At 35.5% G+C, this 22,672-nt stretch overlaps 1 protein-coding gene across 1 annotated transcript in view; it reads right to left on the bottom strand.

Annotated features, from left to right (window-relative positions):
• Positions 1-20,001: 20,001 nt before the first annotated feature.
• The window catches only part of ASZ1 (ankyrin repeat, SAM and basic leucine zipper domain containing 1), a 71,815-nt gene continuing 69,144 nt past the window's right edge, over positions 20,002-22,672 (bottom strand). The window contains exon 13 of the mRNA XM_061165299.1: positions 20,002-20,154. Within this exon, the coding sequence (XP_061021282.1) occupies positions 20,002-20,154 (153 nt within the window). The remainder of the gene's footprint in view (positions 20,155-22,672) is intronic.

The following is a 22,672-nucleotide window of genomic DNA, read 5'->3' as shown; positions in this document are numbered from 1 at the left end:
AATAAAGTTTCAGGAATCTCTGAAACAATTCCGAAAGTATAATGTGTCATGGGTCCTAGAAGGAAATGAGAAACAGTCCATTGCAACAAAAAATATTTGCAGAACTAATGGCTAAAAACTTCATAAATTTGGTCACAGGCATAATAAACCTTGAGATTCAAAAACCCCAAACAGGACAAACCCAAAGAAATCCATGCCATGGCACATAACAACAAAGCTACCAAAACCTAAAGACAAAGACAAAATCTTATATGACAATAGAGACAAGTGATAACATTACTTATGAGGAACAAAGGAGAATGATCATTTGAATGACTGTAGATTTCTCATGAAAAATTGTGAAAGCAGAAGGAAATGAAACAGTCTTTTTTTAAAGCTCTGAGATAAAAGAGCTCAGTCCAGAATTCTATATCCAGTGAAAATACATGAATGAATGAAAATGAAATAAAGATACTCTCAAATGAAGGAAAACAGAAAATTGTCAGCAGACTTGTTTTTAAAAGAAATGGCCAAAGGAAATTTTTAAGTTAAAAGGAAAATGATCCAAGAAGGAAATTTGGAAAAACTAGTATGAAAAAAAAAAGGCCAAGAAATGGTAAATAGATGGATATATATTATAAATTTCTGCTTCTCTCCACTTCTTTAAAATATGATGATGGTTGATGGTTGAAAGCAAAAATAATAACATTGTGTGATAATGGTTTCACTATCACACAAATTTATGTGTGGGGTTATATGTGGAATTTATGATATAAATTTATGTGTGGAAATTATGATAGGGATTGCATTGAATGCACTGATTTGGTTTGTGTTGTGTTCAGTTGCTCAGCCGTGTCAAACTCTTTGTGACTCTATGGACTGTAGTCCTCCAGGCTCCTCTGTCCATGAATTTCTTCAGGCAAGATAATTGGAGTGGGTTGCCATTTCCTTCTCCAGAGGATCTTCCTAACCCAGGGATTGAACCCACATCTGTGTTTCCTGCATTGCAGGTGTATTCCTTACCACTGAACAACCAGGGAAGTCTGTTTTGGGTAGTATAGGCATTATAACAACATTATAATGCCCATTTATTTATGTTTTCCTCTAATTCATTCATCAGTGACAGCTTTCATTGTATATGTATCTCATCTCCTTGGTTAAATTTATTCCTAGGTATTTTATTCTCTTATGTAATTTAAAATGTAACTGTTTTCTTATTTTCCCTTTTTGATAGTTCATTATTAGTATATAGAAATGCAACTAACTTTTGTATATTGATTTTATATCCTTCAAGTGCATGGAATTCATTTATTAGTTATAATTCTTTTGGTGGAGTTTTTAGCTTTTTTTAATATATAATATCATGTCATCTGCAAATAGATGCAAATTTCATCTTCCTTTTCAATTTGGATGGCATTTTTTTCTTTTTTTCTTGACTATTACTCTGGCTAGCACTTCCAATGTTGAATAAAAGTGGTGAGAGTGGGAATTTTTGTCTTTTTCCTGATCTTAGAAGAAAAGCTTTCTTTTTTAAAAAAAAAAAAAGCCATTGAGTAAAGTGTTTGCTGTAGGCTTATAATATGTGGCCTTTATTGTGGTAAGGTATTATACATTGCGTCTAAACCCACTTGGTTGAGTATTTTTATCAGGGATGGATGTCAGATTTTGTCAAGTTCTTTTCCTGTGTCTGTTGAGAGGATTCTATGATTTTATCCTTCATTTTGTTAATGTGGTACATCACACATTGGTTTGTAGGCATTGATTGAACCATCACTGCATGCCTGGAATAAATCCTACTTCATTATGGTATAAGTTTATGGTAACAATATGGTTAATCATGTGTTGTTGAGTTTGGTTAGCTAGTATTTTGTTGAGGATTTTTGCCTCTGTGTTTATCAAGAATATTGGACTATAATTTATTTTCTTGTCATGTTCTTGTCTAGTTTTAGACATTAGGTATCAGAGTAATACTGGTCTTATGCAATGAGTTTGGAAGTGTTCTTTCTTCTATCTTCTGGGAAAAGTTTGAGAGGGATTGTTATTAATTCTATTTAAAATGTTTCATAGAATTGACCAGTAAAGCCATCTGTCCCTGACTTTTATTTGTTGGGATTTTTTTTTTTTTTTTTAATTCCTAATTCCATCTCATTCCTAGTAATAGATCTGCTCAGATTTTCTGTTTCTTCATGTTTTAGCCTTGGTATGTTGTATGCTTCTAGGAATTTATACATTTCTTCTAAGTTGTTCAATGTTTTGGTGTATGTGTGCTAAGTTGCTTTGGCCATTTCCGACTCTTTATGACCCCATGGATCGTAGCCCTCTGGGTTCCTCTGTTCATGGGGATTCTCCAGGCAAGAATACTGGATTGGGTAGCCATTCCCTTCTCCAGGGGATCCTCCTGACCCAGGGATTGAACCCATGTCTCCTGCGGCTCCTGTGTTACAGGTGGGTTCTTTACCACTGAGCCATTGGGTGAGCCCATTTTGGTGTATAATTCTTCACAGTAGTTTTTATGATTTTTTGTATTTCTGTGGTATAAATTATGTTGTCTCCTCTTTCATTTCTGATTTTGTTTGAGTTCTCTCTCTTATTTTTGGTGAGTCCAGATGAAGGTTTGTCAATTTTGTTTATCTTTTCAAAAAACCATTTCTTAGATTCATTGATCTTTTCTTCTTGTTGTTGTTGAGTTGCTCAGTCATGTCCACCTCTTTGTGACCCCATGGACTGCAGCACACCAGGCGTCTCACCATCTCCCAAAGTTTGCTCAAGTTTATGTCCATTGCGTTGGTGATCTTTTATATTATCTTTTAAATCTTTAATTCATTTATTTCCACTTTGATCTTTGTTATTTCCTTCTACTAACTTTGCGTTTAATTTGTCCTATTTCTAGTTTCTTGAGGTATAAAGTTATATTGTTTATTTGAGATCTTTATTGTTTCTTAATGTAGTCATTTATCACCATGAATTTCTCTCTCAGAACTGCTTTTGTTGCATCCCATTAGTTTTGATATATTTCCATTTTCATTTGTCTCAAAATGTAGATAGCTAGGTTGCTTCCACATCTTGGCTATTGTAACTAATGCTGCTATGAACACTGAATGTTTTACAATTGAATGAATTACATGAATCTTTTCAAATTAGTGTTTTTGTTTTCTTCAGATGTATATGCAGGACTAGAATTCCTGAATCATATGATAGTTCTATTTTTCAGTTTTTTGAGAAACACCCATACTTCCTTTCCACAGTGGCTGTATCAATTTACATTTCTACCAACAGGGACCTAGGCCTCCTTTTTCTCCCCATACTCACCAACGTTGACACTTGTTGTCTTTTGACTATAGTCATTCTGACAGGTGTTAGAGGATACCTCACTGTGGTTTTTATCTGTATTTTCCTGATGTAGTGACGTGAAGCATCTTTTCCTGTGTCTTTTGGCCATCTAGCTGTAGGTCCTGGGGTCTCAGGTCTAATGACTGTGCCCTGGTGAGTGGGGTCAGGGCCACGTCCAGGGTCGGCTGTGAGCTCGGGTGGTGGTAAGGCAGCCTATCTGCTGATAGATGGGCCTGTGTCTCCACCCAGTTAATTGGTCTGAGATACCCTAGCACTGCTGCCTACAGGCTGGTGATCTGCAGCAGGACTGGGTCCTAGGGTTATAAGGTAGAGGAAGGGTTCCAAACTTGCCAGCCCCTGTGTCCATGTAGTAGAAGGAGCCCCCCAGAATGGCTGCTGCCACTGTCTGTGTCCCCAGGGTGAGCTTCAGTTGCCTACTGCCTTTTTGGAAAACTCTCTCAGTCATCAGGTTTCACCAAGCTCCTTTCAAATTAGTACTTCTGCCCTGGGTCCCAGAGCATGTTAGGTACTGTGTGCTCTGCTTAAGAGTGGAGTCTCTATTTCCCACAGCCCCCTGGGTCTGCTGGAAGTAAGTACCACTGGCCTTCAAAGCCAGGCATTCTGGGGGCTTGTCTTCCCAGCATGGGCTCTCCACTCTGAGGGTCCCAATGTGGGCTCGTACCCCGCACTCCTTGGGGAGAACCTATGCGATTGTAATGATATTCTCTAGATGGTGCGTCACCCACCTGGGGTACAGGTCTTTACACTGTGCTTCTGAGACTCCTACCCATTTCTTTGCAGTTCCTTCTTTTTCTCTTTAGTTGCATAAGATCTTTTCTGGAAGTTCTGGTCTTTTTCACTGTTATTAGTTACGTAAATACTTGTAATTTTGGTGTGCCCACGAGAGGAGGTGAACCTCAGGGTCTTTCTACTCTGTTGCCTTGGCAGTGTCCCTCTTTTGCTGCTTTTAAGAATCTCTCCTTATCTTTTAACTTTTGACAGTTTAGTTATAATGTGTCTTGATGTGAGTCTTTTGGATTCCTTTTATTTGAAATGTTCTTAGGCTTCCTTGATCTTGATGTCTGTTTCCATCCCGAGGTTAGGCAAATTTTCAGTAAATATTTCGTCAAAAAAACATTCTGCCCCTTTCTCATTTCTCCTTCTTGGTTTCCCATAATGTGAACATTGTTCCTCTTGATGTTGTCCCACAAGTCCTTTAAGCTGTCTCCATTCTCTTTCATTCTTTTTTTCCTTTATGTTCCTCTCACTGGATAAGAAGCCTGTCCCTCAGGCTGAAGGTTTTAAAATAAGCAAATAAGCCTCTTTTCGTGAAGGAATGGTGTTTCAGTCTACTGCCTGTGTTGTATGCTCTGAGAAGAAGCCAGTGAGTCTGTGTGAGCCTGTTAATAACTATCTCTCCATTCACTATAGTCTTGTAGATCTCATGGATGCAAACCTGTTGGCTTTCAAAGCTAGATGTTTCAAGGACCCATTTTGAGTGTAGGAAGGTAAAGCAGAAGAACATGTAATATAGGAGATACTGTTGTGGCTGTCGCTGAAAAATACAACCTTCCACACCCTTCTCTCTGGCAGAAGTAGTTCACATTATTTTGCATGCACAAAACCTTCACTCTCTCCCACTCTTGTTGTATTGAAATATAGGATTGGTTTGAAGTCTAAGACCTTGTTACCTAAATTAGTTGTAGTACAGATAAGTCTCTTCAGGTAGTGATTCTAAAATGTATATGAAAATGCAGCAAGCTTAGAACAGTCTAATACATTTGAAGAAGGACCAAGTTGGGCTGTGGGCTCTCAAATTTACTTAATAAAAACTATAATAATTAGAGTCAAGTGATAATTGCAAGAATAGTCAAGTAGAAACAAATTAAAAATAACAGAGTCCCTAAATGGGGCCCTACATACAGAGTCAACTTGTTTTTCAGCAAAAGTGCAAAGCAATTTAATGGGAAAGAAAGTTTCTTTCAAAATTTGGCACTAGAGCAAATGGATAGCTGCATGAGAAAAATTAATCTTTAACCCTACCTCCTATAATATCAAAAATAAGTATTTTTTTACATGGATCATATTTATGACATGGATCATAAATCTTGATATGAAAACTAAACAACTAAACACAATCAAGCTTCAAGAATAAAACACAGGACAACACCTTAAAGACCTTTGTATGAGCAGATATTTCCTAAACAGAACATTAAAAGCAGTGTGAGGGAAAAGAGAAACATGTTGAACTTAATTAAGAACTTCTGTTCATCAAAATTCACCATTAAGAAAGTTTGAAAAGCAAACCTCAGACTAAGAGAAGATATTTGCAATATATATATATATAGGACTTTTCTCTTGAATATTGTAAGAATTCCTGCCAGTCAAAAAGAAAAAGGTAGACAATCCAATTATAAAATGGGCAAAACCTTGGATAGTCATTTCACAAAGAACATATTCAAATGTCTAACAAATATAAGAACAAGAGCAACTAAAACAAAAGGAGAATGGTCAGAGTTAAAGTTTTCTGGGTTATAATTTTAAGAGGAAGGCAGAGTTACTGGTTCTCCTTAGATTTTCGATCTGTTATGTTAAAAATTTAAGGATAATCACTAAAAAGAATATGTAATTTACGATATGGTTGAAAAAAGAGGCGGACTTAAAAAACTCCACAGGGAATTCCCTGGTAGTCCAGTGGTTAGGATTCTGTGCTTTCACTGCCAAGGGCTCGAGTTCAATCCCTGGTCAAGAAACTAAGATCCCACAGGCCCTGCAGTGCAGCCAAAATAAACAAAAAAACAAACAAGAAGAACAAAAAACACCAACTTCATAAATCAGTGAGAAGTAGGAAAGAAGAAAAGCTTAATAAAAGCCAAAGGGATGGTGAAGATAAATATAAATACACCAACAATCACAAGAAATGTAAATTAACTAAACTTTCCATTTCTTCTTTTTTTTTTTTAATTCAGAACTGATTTCCTTTATTTTTTTTTTTCAGTGGGTTTTGTCATACATTGATATGAATCAGCCATAGATTTGCACGTATTCCCCATCCCGATCCCCCCTCCCACCTCCCTCTCCACCCAATTCCTCTGGGTCTTCCCAGTGCACCAGCCCCAAGCACTTGTCTCATGCATCCCACCTGGGCTGGTGATCTGTTTCACCATAGATAATATACATGCTGTTCTTTCGAAACATCCCACCCTCACCTTTTCCCACAGAGTTCAAAAGTCTGTTCTGTACTTCTGTGTCTCTTTTTCTGTTTTGCATATAGGGTTATCGTTACCATCTTTCTAAATTCCATATATATGTGTTAGTATGCTGTAATGTTCTTTATCTTTCTGGCTTACTTCACTCTGTATAAGGGGCTCCAGTCTCATCCATCTCATTAGAACTGGTTGAAATGAATTCTTTTTAACGGCTGAGTAATATTCCATGGTGTATATGTACCACAGCTTCCTTATCCATTCATCTGCTGATGGGCATCTAGGTAGCTTCCATGTCCTGGCTATTATAAACAGTGCTGTGATGAACATTGGTGTGCACATGTCTCTTTCAGATCTGGTTTCCTCAGTGTATATGCCCAGAAGTGGGTCATATGGCAGTTCTATTTCCAGTTTTTAAAGAAATCTCCACACTGTTCTCCATAGTGGCTGTACTAGTTTGCATTCCCACCAACAATGTAATAGGGTTCCCTTTTCTCCACACCCTCTCCAGCATTTATTGCTTGTAGACTTTTGGATAGCAGCCATCCTGACTGGCGTGTAATGGTACCTCATTGTGGTTTTGATTTGCATTTCTCTGATAATGAGTGATGTTGAACATCTTTTCATGTGTTTGTTAGCCATCTGTATGTCTTCTTTGGAGAAATGTCTGTTTAGTTCTTTGGCCCATTTTTTGATTGGGTCATTTATTTTTCTGGAATTGAGCTTCAAGAGTTGCTTGTATATTTTTGAGATTAATCCTTTGTCTGTTTCTTCATTTGCTATTATTTTCTCCCAATCTGAGGGCTGTCTTTTCACCTTACTTATAGTTTCCTTTGTTGTGCAAAAGCTTTTAAGTTTCATTAGATCCCATTTGTTTATTTTTGCTTTTATTTCCAATATTCTGGGAAGTGGGTCATAGAGGATCTTGCTGTGATTTATGTCGGAGAGTGTTTTGCCTATGTTCTCCTCTAGGAGTTTTATAGTTTCTGGTCTTACATTTAGATCTTTAATCCATTTTGAGTTTATTTTTGTGTATGGTGTTAGAAAGTGTTCTAGTTTCATTCTTTTACAAGTGGTTGACCAGCTTTCCCAGCACCACTTGTTAAAGAGGTTTTCTTTTTTCCATTGTATATCCTTGCCTCCCTTGTCAAAGATAAGGTGTCCATAGGTTCGTGGATTTATCTCTGGGCTTTCTATTTCCATTTCTTTTTAAGGATAGGATTGGCAAATTTATTTCCTTTTAGGACACAGGAAAAAATGAAAGTATAAGAATAGTAAAGGACATATCAGGAAAATAATAGTTTCTTAAAAAGTATACCTTTACTAGTATCAGAAAAAAATAGATTTTAAGGCAGAAACATTAGTTAGGGATAAAAAAAAAAAGTTGATCATGTGATGATAAAAGATAAAATCCACCTGTAAGACAAAAATAATTTCAAGTTTAATTCACGTAATATTACAATCTCAAATCTTCATATAAAGATGATCAGAAATACTAGGTTAAATTTAAAATCTTAGTGAGAGATTTTTAACCCATTGCTGTCATTAACTGACTATATCATTTTTTTTTGCCATTTAACACATAATTTAAAAATTATTTAACATCATAATTTAAAATTTTGATGCTTATGCTTAAAATAATAGCCATGTATTAGCTATTTTGTGAAGCAGAAATGTAAACAGGTTTGAGCTGGGCACTTTTTCTACCAATTTCAAATGGGGCCATGCGTTTGATGGCCTCACTGTCATGTCGGTGAGTTTGCTAGAGTGAAGGATAATGGGACCAGGGTTATTTCATTATATTAAGCTATCCTGAACTTGATGTGATGGAGGATCAGAAAAGCAACAAAAGTGGAAAGCCTGAGGCACACCTAAAGCAAAGCCTGAAGGCTTTCTTTCCATCCTTTTTGCTAATGTCCCACTGGCCAAAAAAAGTCAAATGGCCAATGTGGATGCTGAGGGTTATGAAAGAGACTCCACATGCTGTCCCATTTCCAAGGCATAAATACAGGGAAGAAATACTAGGAAGTATTAGAAATAGTCCCCAAATTAACAAGAACATCCATTTTGACTGCTATTATTAACCCTGGGACTGAGGTTCTAAAATGTTCTAAGGTAAAGAAATAAGTATAAGAAATAGAAAGAGGTCAAAATTTCATTATTTGCAAATCTCTATATAGAAAACCTGAAGCAATCAGTGGACAAAATTATTAAGATGAGTAAGACAGTTCAGAATCTTGATTTGAATTTAAGATCAAGCACAGAATTATGTTTCTCAGTCAGCAATAAACAAATTAAAATGCAGTAGTAAATTACTGTTGTGCTACTAGATATTAAGATATATTATAAAGTCTTGGTACTTAAAACAGTATGATATTGGCAGCAAACAGATGCATGGAATAAAACATAAAACTCAGATCCATAAGTCATTAGAAATTAGGCATAGATTAATAAGTACTATTTCAAATCAAGGAGGAAAAGATTATTTTAAAATGGTGATGTGAAAATTAGCTCACTATAAGGAAAGAAATGCTATTGGATTTGTGTTTCACAGTGTGCACAAAAATAATTTTCAGCTCTGTTAAGGTCCAAAACATAAAAATTAAAACTTTAAAACACAAAAAATATAGGTAAGATTTTTTAAATGTTTGGGCAACAAAGAACATCATAAACAAAAGATAAGCAGTAGGTAGAAATCCAGTACATGTTACAGATAAATGACTGATATTTCAAATATTTGAAGGAGTAAAAGCCAGTAAGAAACAGTTCAGTAGAAAGATGAGCAAATGATAGTAGAAAACAATTTATAGGGAGAAAATGGCCTGTAAATCTAAGAAATGCTCTGTTACACTAGTAATCAGAGCACAAAATAAAAAACAATGAATTTTATTGAATCCATCAGGTAGGAGAAAAGGAAGTTAATGTTAAGCATTGGTATGGCTGTGTGGGAAGGAACACTCTGGTGCATGGCTGGTAGGTCTATAAATTAACACAGACTCCTGGAAGAGTGCAGAACAGCAGTGATGCAGTCAGGCTCTCACCTGGAAACAGATGGCATGATAATTCAAGGGGATTTGATTTGCAAAGAGACTATTTTTGAGAGTGTGGGCAGAGAAGCTGTTACCACCCCCAGACCAGAATGGATGTGGAAGGAAGAAAAGTTTCCAGGAACTCAGGAGTGAATCTTGAGATTGTCTTGAGACAAAGCCTTCAGTTGAGGGCACAGGTAGTAATCTCGCAGGAAGTACTGCCAGGTGAATAAATATCTACACCTTACTTTCCTTCAGATATTCTGCCACTGGATAAATTCCATCAGGAGTTGAAGGGTCCTTTGATGTATTTAATAGATTCAGCTTTCCACGGTGGAGTGAGGTGGAGAGAGGATCTCAAGGGGGCAAACAGAAATACCCAGCAATATCAACAATTAATGAAATAGAAATTGAAGATTTTTGTACCTGACAACTAGCTATTCCACTGTTAAATGTAGTTAAAGAAACTTTGTCATATTTACACAAGGACACATGTACAGTATATATGATATGATACTGTTGAGAAGAGTAAGTCCAAAATAACTCAAAATTTTATCAGTGGGGGTACAAGTAGGTAAAGTGTGGGATGGAATATTATATAATGGAATATTGTTGAGCAGTTAAAAGGAATTCATTAATCTTCACTTTTTAACATGGATGTATCTGAAAATAGTGTTTATGGAAAAAGCAAATTGGGGGATGAGGTACCATAGGTATAACCCTGTATCAGTTGGGATGCCTTTGACACCGTTAATAGAAAACCCCAAAAGCTGGGTTAACTTTTCTCATAATGTAGAGGTCAGTAATTCAGAGCTGGAGCAGCTGCTCCAGGATCTATACTAGGACGGTTCTTGCGCTGTTCTTAGTGTGGGCTCCATCTATGGCTTTTGGGTGTGTGGGAGCAGCCTCAGATCTGTGCTTAAAATGAAACCATTTCACATGGTTTATCATTTCAGTTGGCCCAGATTTTACCATGTCTTTTGTATTCATTTTCAAGTAGACATGAAGTAGGTAAACATTTTAAAAATCAAGTGAAGTTAATAAATAGCTGAAAAAATGTGTCCTCCTCAGGTGGACAAACTGGTGGCCCTCATGATGTGTAAACCATTTCTGGGAGAACAGGTCCTCTTTCTGGCTTGAGGTGAAAGTGTATTAGGGTGTTATTCTCAAGCTGACAGTCTGACCAGGACTGAATTACACACCTCCTCAGTTTTCATCTATGGGATGATAAGAATGCAAATTCTAGCTCTCACCATCATCAAAAGAGGGCTTAATAAACTTGGCTTTATAGACAAACGGTTTCTGCTTTTGAGCATAGTACCACCTGTTAAAAGGGAAGAGGGGAAATGGAATCTTAAATGATTTATCTGCTTGGTTTATTAAATATTGTCTTGTGGATTGTGAATGTATCTGTGTTAGCTTAGACAATTTAAGTATTTTTAATTCTATGTCACTATTTTTAATTATATGTCACAAAAATCTGGTCCTGGCAATTATAAAGATCTGATTTTTGGTACAAATCACTTGTAGTGAATGCTTTATGATAAATTTTAACAGAAATTATACTGGCTACCATTTATTTGGTGTATGCTATATACCATGCATTGTAGAAAACTCTTTATAGTGCCTTACTTCATTAGTCCTTATAACAACCTTATAGGTTTAGTTAAATATGTCTGTTAAAATATAGGTTTTTTAAAATTAGCCAAATGACTGGCATATAGTAAACACCCAATTAAATCAGTTATTTTTAATCTGATTATTACTGTTATTCTTATGTTATGGATGAAGATCAGAGAGTTGGAGATATTTGGTAGTGTTCTAAAAGTTGTACAGGTAGTAAGAGGCAGAGCTGAAACTGGAACTCACTGTTTAGCCACAAGTCTGCATTAACTATAAACTCTACAGTCACTTGTATGTTACTCCATTTAACATTTCAACAACAACTCTAGTTTAGAATGAGCTTTATTTTTCAGATTAGGAAACTAAGTTCTGGAGAAGAAGTTATTAACAATGATCATACATTTCATGATTTATGCAAGGCTCTGCTGGTCAGTTGACAGAACTGGGTTCCCTGGAAAGCAAACACTGAAGTGAATGAAGATTAGCATACAGGACATTTATTAGGGAAAGCTCTGGAGAGGAAAACCTGTGCAAGAGAAGGGAAGGAAGCAGGACTGGGTAGAGGGAGAAGACGGATTATGATAGTCTTTAAAAATAAATTATTTATTTAGGTGTGCTGTGTCTTGGTTGTTGCATGTGGGATCTCGTTCCCTGACCAGGAACTGAACCCAGGCCCCCTGCCCTGGGAGCGCAGAGTCTTAGCCACTGGACCACCAGGCAAGTCCCTGTGATGTCGTGTTGATGAAGGCCTCAGCCAGCCCCATCAGGAGCTCTGAAAGTGGGATGGTACTTTGGAGTTCATCTTGATTGGGGCTGAGGGTCCTTGAAATTGGGGCTTTTAAAGCCCTATGTTGATTAGTCTTTGCTGGGAGTAGGACATGCTTTTGGGAAGGCGTCTTTCATTAGCGGAGAAAACTTCTAAAAGAGACCTTTCTGCTAGCTGCATTCCCAGCAGCTGTGGGAATAAGTTCTTTATTCCTAAAGAGCAATCTGGGAGTTATATCACAGCATATACTTCAGGAAACTAAACCTTATTAACAACAAAATACATAATTTTCCTTTCATTCTATGATGCTATTCCTATTTTATCTAAAACTGACTGAACTTTCTACTAACTCTTTCATTTCTACATTTTAAGTCCAATTTTCATTTGCCACAGCTAACCCCAGTGTTAATGTAATACTGCCACTAACATGACAATTGTAGTTCTACCACTAACTATAGTTAATTGTTATACTACCAGTAACTGGATAGTCAATAGTACTGCTACTGAATATTCTAGGTGTCTGATTTTAATACTTCATATTGACGGCACAGGAAATTGTATATATGCAACTCCAAAAATTGGTTTAGCACAATGAATCTTGAATCCATGATAAGTAGAAGCTTACTTTATCAGTACTGTTATTTTAATATTTACTTATTTATTTGGCTGTGCTGGGTCTCAGCTGAGGCACACGGGATCTTTAGCTGTGGCACGTGAATTCTGAATTGCGGCATGTGGGATCTAGTTCCTGACCAGGGACTGAACCTGGGCCCCTTGCATTGGCAGCATGGAATTTAGCCACTTAATGCTAGGGAAGTCCCGCTTGCTTTAAACATGGTCTAAATCTCTTCTAGATTTCACACACTGGCACTTAACCAATTTTCCCTTTGTTGCTGTTTTTTTGTTTGTTTGTTTATTTGTAGGAAAGCACTGATTGAGGTTGAGTGAGCCCTTCTCCCATAAGATAAGTGAATCTGTCACTGCATTCTCAACTGTGGAAATTAAAAACAAAATGTTCAACCATACCCTTTCCATGAAAGAGTTTACAAAGTGGCTTTTTTTTAAGTTTATGTCCTTAAGACAGTATCCTCATTGTCTCTCTTAATAATAGCAAAAGTATTTGAGTTTTCTATCTCATATAAAACATGTAATATATGGGTATATTAATGTCTTATACATACTAAGCACTCAATAATTGTTTAATGAAATGAAATGTAATTACTAGTAATTTCCTCCAAATTTATTATAAAATATTGGCAACAACCAAATGTTAAGATCAATTCTCTTATCAGATCTCTGGATGTGAAATCAAAAGCAAAACCACTTATGAGGGGTTCAGTGTGTCTAGGAAGCATTGATTCTCTTACATAAAGTCCCTATGATTTTATTCTAATTTCAGAACTCCAAACTGGCCCTATTAACAAGGAGGCATTATTCTTATTCATTTGGTCTTTAGAACCTATTTTACAGATGAGGAAACCAAGGCTGAGAAGGTACAAGGTAATGCAACAGGGCTAGGAACCTAGGCTACCTTCTGCTTTACCTCATTGTCAACAGAAAAGTGAAGGCTTGAGAGGAAAGAGGCAGCGTGTAACAGTAGGCAGACTTCAAAAGGAAAGAAAAGAAAGATGGATAAAGTGTTAGAAAGATTCCAGGAAGGAAGAAAATTCATGGAAACAATTATGAAAGATTAGTTGCAAAGAGAAAAGGTGAATAATACTGCCTTCTAGAGATAAGTCCAGAGATGGTGACACTTTCAAAAATGGCATTTACTCTCTCCCCAAAATTGTTATGCAGTATTAAAAATTTGTTCACTTTGTTTAGACTATTGATAGGATAATATGAATTTATAGGTAGAGAAATATAATAGAGCATTGCTCAAATAGTTTAGAATTACTTTCTTTAATAACTAACAAATGTGTCACATAAGTCCAGTATAACATTTTTATTGGCACTTGAAATAAATGTATTACTCACTAGTGGATGTGCCAGAAAGAAAATCCCCACCCTATTTCCACCCCCACAGAGCTACAAATGATTATTTATTAAGCAGTGACAGAGTGACTTGGAGTGCAAATCAGAAGTCATTGTGGTTATCTGTGTTTTTAAAGATTAACTTTTGAATAATGTTAGGATAAATAAAAAAGGTTGTCAGTGTAAAAAGTCACATTAAAAAACAAACTCAATCTCAATTCTGGTGCTTGAAATTGTAGCTGGCTTCATTAGACTTTTATATATCCTGTTTCCTATATTTAATGCATATAATTAATTTAGGTATTAGCTTAAATACCTTCCACAGGAAAGTTTTCAAAATTGAGAGTGTAGCCTTGCTTTACCCATCATTTATCTACTCATAATGTTTCCTAGTCAAACCAAAGTGGTCTCTTTCTTTTGCTTCCAACAGAAGTACTTTTTAGGTGCTCTTAGAATTTTAAGCATCCTGTGATACTGACCTGGAGGGAGGTAAAGCTTACATGAAAGTATTTAGCTGTTTCCGGCTTAAAAAAATTCTTTCATACTATTCTGGGCCAAGTACTATGTTAAAGGACGTAGCAGATACCCTAGAAATACCGGTGTAGGAGTTTCACTGCCAGGGTAGAAGTGTAAAGAGCAGCATGGACATACTCTCCAAAGAAGCAAAGCTAGAGAAAGCTATAAACACACAACTTTACTAAAAATCCTTGCAAAGAGTCCTAAGGGCTCAGAACAAATGGAAAAATATTTATTCAAAGAAACCTACCACAACTCTGTATGAACACTGATCTATTTTCTCCCTTACTACCTGTCTCCTGGCAACCCAGAGTCAGGTCAGCTTGGCAAAAGGTCCACCCTGAGTAGATGTGGCTAACAAGATGGGGTTCCGTCTCCCCTCAGCTCCCAAATAAGGGTTCCCACATCTTATCTCATCTCAAGGGCAGTCCTCCAGCTTTTCTAAGGCCTTCTGACTCTAAGCTTAAGCGGCTAAATTCTGATGAGTGTGGCTGAGAGGTGGAGGGCTCTCTCCTTTCATTGAGCTCATGGGATGAGGGCTTTACCCCAAGAATGGCAAGGCCAGACACTAAGGCCCCATCTTCCTTATGCCAGCTCACTCACAGGACTGGAAGAACAGAACTCTAAGAAACAAACCCAAAAGACCAGAGGCTACTGCCCCACCCAGCACTCAGAGGAGTGGCTCAGAGATTTTGTCCAGGGAAAGAAGCAGTCCATATGAAAGGAGAGTTTCATTCTTCTCCCCAAAGGAACTGACTTCATTTGAAAGAGAATGTGGAGAAAATCAAGCCCAATGGCACTCTTGAAGAAAACATTTCCTCTTAATTAGGAGCAACAAGCTAAACTGTAGGCCAACTAGTTCACCGGAGAACCAGGGAGAGACAGCCGAGAAGGACTGTGCCCTGGTCAGAATATGCCTCAAAAGCTGGCCTCAAAAACTATCCCATCCAAATGTAATTCTATCAGACTGCTGAGCAATGCATGCCCCAGGGCATGTCAAAAACAATCAAGCAATCGACCAGTAATTGGTGGAACCTAAGGGCTGGGTGTCCTGGCAGAGAGCATGACAACCCACTCCAGTATTCTTGCCTGGAGAATCATCATGGACAGAGGAGCCTGGAGGGTTATAACCGAGTGGGTTATACAGAGGGTTGCAGAGTGCAATACGGCTGAGCGACTCCACACAGCACAGCAAAGCAAGCGCTGGGTGTGATACCAAATGAGGCAGCCAGCCTGTTAGAGAGATTAGAAAAAGAGACAGTCAAAAAGAGACCTGCTAAAACCACTGCCATACCAGGGTGAGTGTGTACATGCCTAAGACTGCACTCTCTGAAAAGTGACATCAGGGGCTCCACACTGTGGGGGAAGCAGGTTTCAGTAAAATAGACCAGCCAAGTCACTAAACAAAAAAGCAAAGAGCAACAACAGCAGCTCCTTGTGGGGAGGGAGAGAGAAATCCCTTTCCAAAATAGCCAGTCTTTAACAAAAAATTATGAGACATGCAAAGAAATGGGCAAGTGTGACCCATACATAGGAAAAAAGAGGAGGCAACAGAAACCGAGAGGGGCCAGATGTTATTTTTAATAAATACTTTCAAAGATGCCACTATAAATATGTTTAAAGAACTAAAGGAAGGTATGAAGAAAATGTTTCATCATAGAGAATGTCAATAAAGAGGCAGAAATCATAAAAAAAGAACCAAACAAATTATGAAATTTAAAAAGCACAATAATTGTAATAAAAATTATAGTAACTAAACAGTCGACTTGAACTATAAAAAGAATCAGTGAAGATAAATGGATGAACATTATGCAACCTGAAGAGACAGAAAAAAGAATGAAGAGAAACAGAAAAAAATGTTGGATACTTTTGGATCCACCAATATAGGTGCAATGGGAATACCAGAGACTGAGAAGAAAGAAAAAGAAATAGAAAAAACATTCAAAGAAATCACGGCTGAACATTTCCCAAATTTGATGAAAAACATTACACATCAAAGCTCAATGAACTCCCCCCAAGTTGTATAAATAAAGAAACTCAAACACATGCATATCATAGTAAGAATGCTAAAAGACAAAGAGGAAATCTTGAAAACTTATACAAGGAAGCCCCCAAAGTTCAAAAGCTGACTTATCATTTTAAAAAACGATGAAAACTAGAAAGCAGTGAGACAGCATATTCAAAGTTCTAAAAGAAAAAAAATCCCTGGCAGCCTAGAATCTTGTATCTAGAAAAACTTTCTTTTAAAAATAAAGGCAAAACTTAAAAGAGAACTGCTAGCAATCCACCTTATAAGAAATACTAAATAAAGTTCTTCAGAGTGAAAACAAGTAAACTCAAACAGGAATCTAAATCTTTAAGAAAAAACAAAATGCAGTAGTAAAGGTAATTATACAATTATAAAAGACAATATCCTTCTTCTCCTTTATGATTTAAAAAGCAGTTGTTTGAAGAAATATGTACATAACTGTACCACTGGGTTTGTAACTTAAAGCAATGTACTATGTGTGACAGCAGTAGCACAAAGGAGGTGGGTGCGCAGAGCTGTGGTGGAGTAAGCAAGTAACACCAGATGGCAGCTTGAACCCACAGGAACAAATGAAGAGAACCAGAAGAAAGAAAGTTAATGACACATTCTGTAAACTTGATGGTCTTCTTTTCTGTTTCTTCACTAGACACAGAATTACACAAAACGATAATTAAACACTATATTGTTGGGTTTATGATATATGTAGATGTAATATGCATAACAATAACAGTGTAAAAATGGAAGACAATGAAATAGAGCTCTACAAGAATGTTTCCGTATCTCACTGAAATTAAGTTAGTGTAAATCAGAAGTAGATTCTTGTAGGTTAAAATGTATATGGTAAGCCCTAGAGAAACTGAAAAAATAACTCAAAAATGTGAAAAATCATTAATTTTTTAATATATAAAAAATTAAAATAACAGATATTTCTAATATTCTAATAATAAACCAGTAACACTGAATGTGAGTAAATAATTCAATCAAAAGGCAGATTGTCAGGCTTGATATTATTTTTATTTTTAATTCATATTTGTAACTGTATGACATTAGACTGAGGTTGGCAATCAATAGCTTGGTGGGCTAATTCCAGGAAATCACCTGTATTTGTAAAGTTTTATTGTAGCACAGCCACATCTATTAATTTATGTATTGTCTACAATGCACTACAGTGGCGATGTTAAAAAGCTGTGACACAGACCATATGGCCTGCAAAAGCTAAAATATTTAGTATCTGGTCCTTTACAAAAAGAATTTGCTGACATAACTAAAGGAAACCCAATGTGGAAGTTCCTCTTTAACTGATTCTGTTTCCCAGGACATTAAGAAGCAAGGCCATTATTTAAGAATGAGATCAAGAGAAAGAGGTCTTAGAAGTCTGATTGAGAAATAAAAAGGTGAGTGAATATACCAGGGACGTGGAATAGAACTGCTGGAGGGCCCTAAGTATGGTGCTGGAGGAGAGTGGCAAGCAAGCATACTTTTTTTTTGAAAGATACCTGCATTCTAACCAGTGCTTATAATGAGTTATTTGAGCTTCAAAGTTTATTCCAAAGGTACAGGAACATTTTCTGATCCTAACTAATTACCAATTAATAAAAAATAAAGTTTTATTTTTTTCAAGTACATAGAATTAAAATTAGGTTTACACCACTTCTGTCTGTGGTTTTAGGAAGGTTCTCCACTGAGTTTGTTCTATAAAAGGAAGATAAATGATTTTTACTGAGCTATCTTATAAAAGAATGAATATTCCAGAAGTTATACCCTGCCTCCCTCATAGTGAAGCACTGTAATTAAGTCAAATAATCAGAGTAAAAAGGGACTTAAACACAAGATAAAATAACTAATTTTAAACCAGGAGAAAAAGTTTATTTTACCCAGGAAGAAACAATTTAACTAATCACAACAAATGCTGCCCTACTTATTCTCAGTCTGTAATTTGAAAATTATACCATATTTGTCAAGGGAATGAAAATACTCAGAAAATGCAGATACAATGGACTTTACAGTACTTCTTTTCCCTGAATGGCTAATTATATTTGACATATACTGGGACAGATTATTATTACCACCGCTACTACTAAAACATCAATATTTTAAGGAATTGTGCTATATATCCTTATGGAAAGCAAATATTTTATCAATCTGCATTTTCATAGTTTGTCTTACTATTTAAGAGATGCATAGTTTGGTTTGGTTAGGGAAAAAATTTAGCAATGCATCCAGCCAACTGATGGTCTTTAAAGATGAACTGATGTAAGAGATACTGTAAATAAACAGGTAGTATGTCTGTCACTTTCCTACAGGTTTTTTCTTTTTTTTAAAGGAAACTAAAACTAACATTTATTAAACACCTCTGTTTGCCTGAGCACTGGGCTGGTAGTGAAACATGATCTATGTTAAAAGAAGTACCTATTATCCATTCTCTACTTTAGTTCTAAGACTTGAAGCCTTAAATTTAAATGAGGGATATCAGAAAAAAAAAGTCTTGCTGTGGCACTTAGGTTAAAATGTCAGACACCAATTCCTTCCAAAAATGTATGGTTGAGTAATTCTCAGAAAAAAAAAAATGACTCAAACCTTGCTGCTTTGGTATAACCAAAAGCTACTAGTGCTACTAATAATATTCCTCATGCTGTTCTTTTCCACAATTTTCTTCTTCTTTGTTTGATGTTTACCTTTCAATAACTGTGTATAAACTGCATCTAAGTATGGTACTAAATAAAGCTAGATTTAACTACTATACTTCTGCTAAATTAGGCCTGCCTTTTCACTTTTATAATCTGAATATTATTTTTGATTTTGAAAAAAAAAACTCATAAAGAAATCATGCATTACTTCTTTAGATTGGTATGAGAAATTATATGCCAAATGCCATTCACTTTCATACCATCCCCAAGAATGTTACACGCAGTACATATGTTCCCAAAAGTACACTACATAAAAAATTCTAATGTGCTTTGGGCTTTCCACACTACTCTCTAAATTTTCTGCTTTTTAAAATTTACATTTAAAATATTTTTCCTGTTTTTAATAAATGATTAAAAATTTTCACATTTTATCTATACTCTGCATTCTCTAAAATATTCTCAAATTAATAATTTCTACATAATGATATATAACTAAAAAAACTAAATAAGAAAGTCCTTACTACATAATAACAGAAAGGGAAGACACAGACTAAGAGAAAGCTACTGTTTATGAACACTTTACACATTCTGTAGATTCACTGTAACAAACGAACATACTTTTTTAAATGTCAAAGAATATTAGATAAAACTTTTATTTTGAATGTGATTTACAGTCATAGGATAGGATTAAACTTAAAAATCACTTATAATTTACTGCTTGATCAAAATGAACATAAAAATTTAACAAGTTATATTTTCAATTCAAACTGACAAACAGAAGACCATCCTGCTCTACACTATCATAATTCTTCCTACAGAGTTCTGGCAAAGAATGTAGTTACAGTGTGACAAATAGTTAAAAGCAACATTTTTAGGTAATTTAAATAAAGAACACATAAGTTATTCAAAACAAATATTAGGGTTATTTTCTCTGAAAAGTTAGCTTGCAGATGAAAAGAAGAAACCCAAATCCGCATACTGTAATAGCTGTCCTCTTCAAAATTCTACTATTCCATGTAGATACTTCTTCCATTAACGGTATATGAGTTGGATCATTTTCTCGTTCATTTTGTAACTAATGTTTAGCATGGAAAAAAGAAGAGTTAATGTACAGTACACTGAAAATAAAAATATCTTTGATTTAAAAAGTATCAAAATATCCATGTTAATTCACTTGATTTAGATGTAACCTAAATGCAAGATTCACGCGGAAGATTTAAAGTCTTAAAAGATAGTCTTTCCTTCAGCCAGGATCCGATTATAGGAGATTATTAGTTTTATATGAAAAATAAATGCTTCTACAGATGACTACATTTTAAAATCACATTTTTATGTCAGGAGATAAAGTTCCTTTAATGTCAAAGTTTCTACCTTTAAGGAAGTTTTTTTTTCCTTCTGTTTAAATTTTTTTTTCCTTCTGTATTAAATATCAACTGATTTTTTACAAAAAAAGCAAACCATTCTTATAGAATACCTACAATACATGAAGTTCAACAAAAACTAGAAGGTTCGATGCTAATGCTAGAAGTATAACTCTTTATTTAAATACAGTTGCAGGAACAAATGTTAACGAAAATTTCAGTGGTTCTTTCAGCACTTTCCAGCAATGAAATTACACAACTCAGTCAGTTTCTAAATCCCCATATTAGAACTTTCTTGCTAAAGAAGTCCCCTCATCTTGAGTGTGTGTGTGATGGGGGGGGAGGGCGGTGAGGAGAAGATAGTTTAGTTGTTGGGGGAGAGGCAGAAGAGGGAGAACAAGCAGAAACCAGAAGATCCTTAAAAGATAAAAAGAATCAGGCACATTTATAGAGTGATATTTACTGGTAACATCCTGTGCCGGAGTGGTGACATAAATACTTTGAACCTTAGAAAAAATAACTACTTCTCAAATCTACAGTGTAAATATTTAATTAAAGAACCCTGCAAAATTAATTTTAAATTTATAGTAGAAGATGGACTTCAGTGCCAATCTCATTAATACTGTATTCTTGGTCTAGCTTCCAAATGGCTTCATTCAGCAACAGATTCCTTTTTGACACTGATGCTCCATTTACTGAATCCTGAGACAGTCATTCCTTTTATTAACCAATTACTTAGAATGACCCTTTCTGACAAGAGCCTGTCCGTGTGTTGGTTTGAAAGAGAATGATGTGGTGTGAGTCTGGCCTTGACCTCTCCCACCCTCTCTCTGTTACCTCCATATACTTATCTATGATAGCTCATATGTTTCTTTTTTTAAAAAAAATCCTTTGTTATTATTGGTAAACTCTTAAAATATTGTAAGTTTGACAGGCATGATAGCATACTCCCAAACCTGGAAGTCCTCACAGTTTTTTAAATAAAATCTTACTTTGGTGATTATTGCTTTTTTAAGACTAATTCAAAAAAAAACAACAAGCACTAGCTTGCTGCAGAATTAAGACTTTCCTGCCCAAAGAATTATATCTATTGTTATTAGGAACCAATAAATATGTTTTCAAGGCTAGTCCTTATATAGAAATGTATAGATTCAATGTAGAAAAGACCAAAGAAAAAAGACCTTCCATTTAGCTAAAGAAAGCTGAAAAAGCTCTCTATAGGTATACATTATTAAAATAAACATTATTGTACCTGACTCAATTGTTTGTGTTTTAGAATCAGAGTTACACTTGAAAGCAGTAACTTTTTCATCCCTTCAGGAAAAATTGGATCTCTCTCTAATTTCATCTTACTCCTCTATTTACTCTCCCTCCAAATGTTTTTAGTTCATCTTGGAGAAATCAAATAATTACCAATCCTGAGACAAAGATGTCTTAGGGAATATCTTACACTAAACATGAAAAGTTGATGCTTTGCAGAAAGTTTTACATAAATCCTTCCAAACTTCCCTTGGACCCCATGAAAAACACCATGCTAATAAGTAAAATCAATACCATTTCTCTTCAATTTTTCTGGATGATGGATATAGTGAAGATGAATAGTGCTATAATTTTCATGTTGTCATCAAGTTCAGAAAGTATAAAATCATATTTTTGCATGAGAAAGTTTATTTGGGGAGTGGAGTGGATTAAAGAAACACAAAAGTTGAAGTAGAGAGCATGATTAGAAAAGTAATGTGTAGCACAGTTGCCCGACATACAACAGGCAATCAAGTTTGTTGAATGAATAATGTCAGAGATAACACAACTTCTAAGATGACTTTCTCTGGGCAGGAGTTATTGTCTACAAAAACTTTGAACTATATTTTTCATTTGCCCTATTTTACATGTCTTTATTCTCCTATAATTTTGCAGAATGTGCTTCAATTTTTAACTAGACTCCTTTTGACTGAACATATGTTAATAGCTAGAATGACAAATTATCTGGAATATGTATAAAGTTATTTTGAGGAAAATAACCTTTTTGAATAAAATATTAATGAAAATATTAAATGATTATGGGATGAAACTATTAAAATTTAATGCATAATCTTATGTTCACATCAAATATTTCACAACAACTTTTTAGATACCAAATATATTTATTAGACTTAGAGAACTCAAAGTGAGTTCTTTAGTAAAGTGAGTGTTTTCCTTTATTATCTACCTTCAACAGTTATCTATTTTACCAGC

The sequence above is a fragment of the Dama dama genome, chromosome 18 (genome assembly GCF_033118175.1).
Source record: "Dama dama isolate Ldn47 chromosome 18, ASM3311817v1, whole genome shotgun sequence".
Taxonomy (NCBI): Eukaryota; Metazoa; Chordata; class Mammalia; order Artiodactyla; family Cervidae; genus Dama; species Dama dama.
Note: the sequence above shows the minus strand (reverse complement) of the source record. Positions and strands in the feature narration are given on the sequence as shown.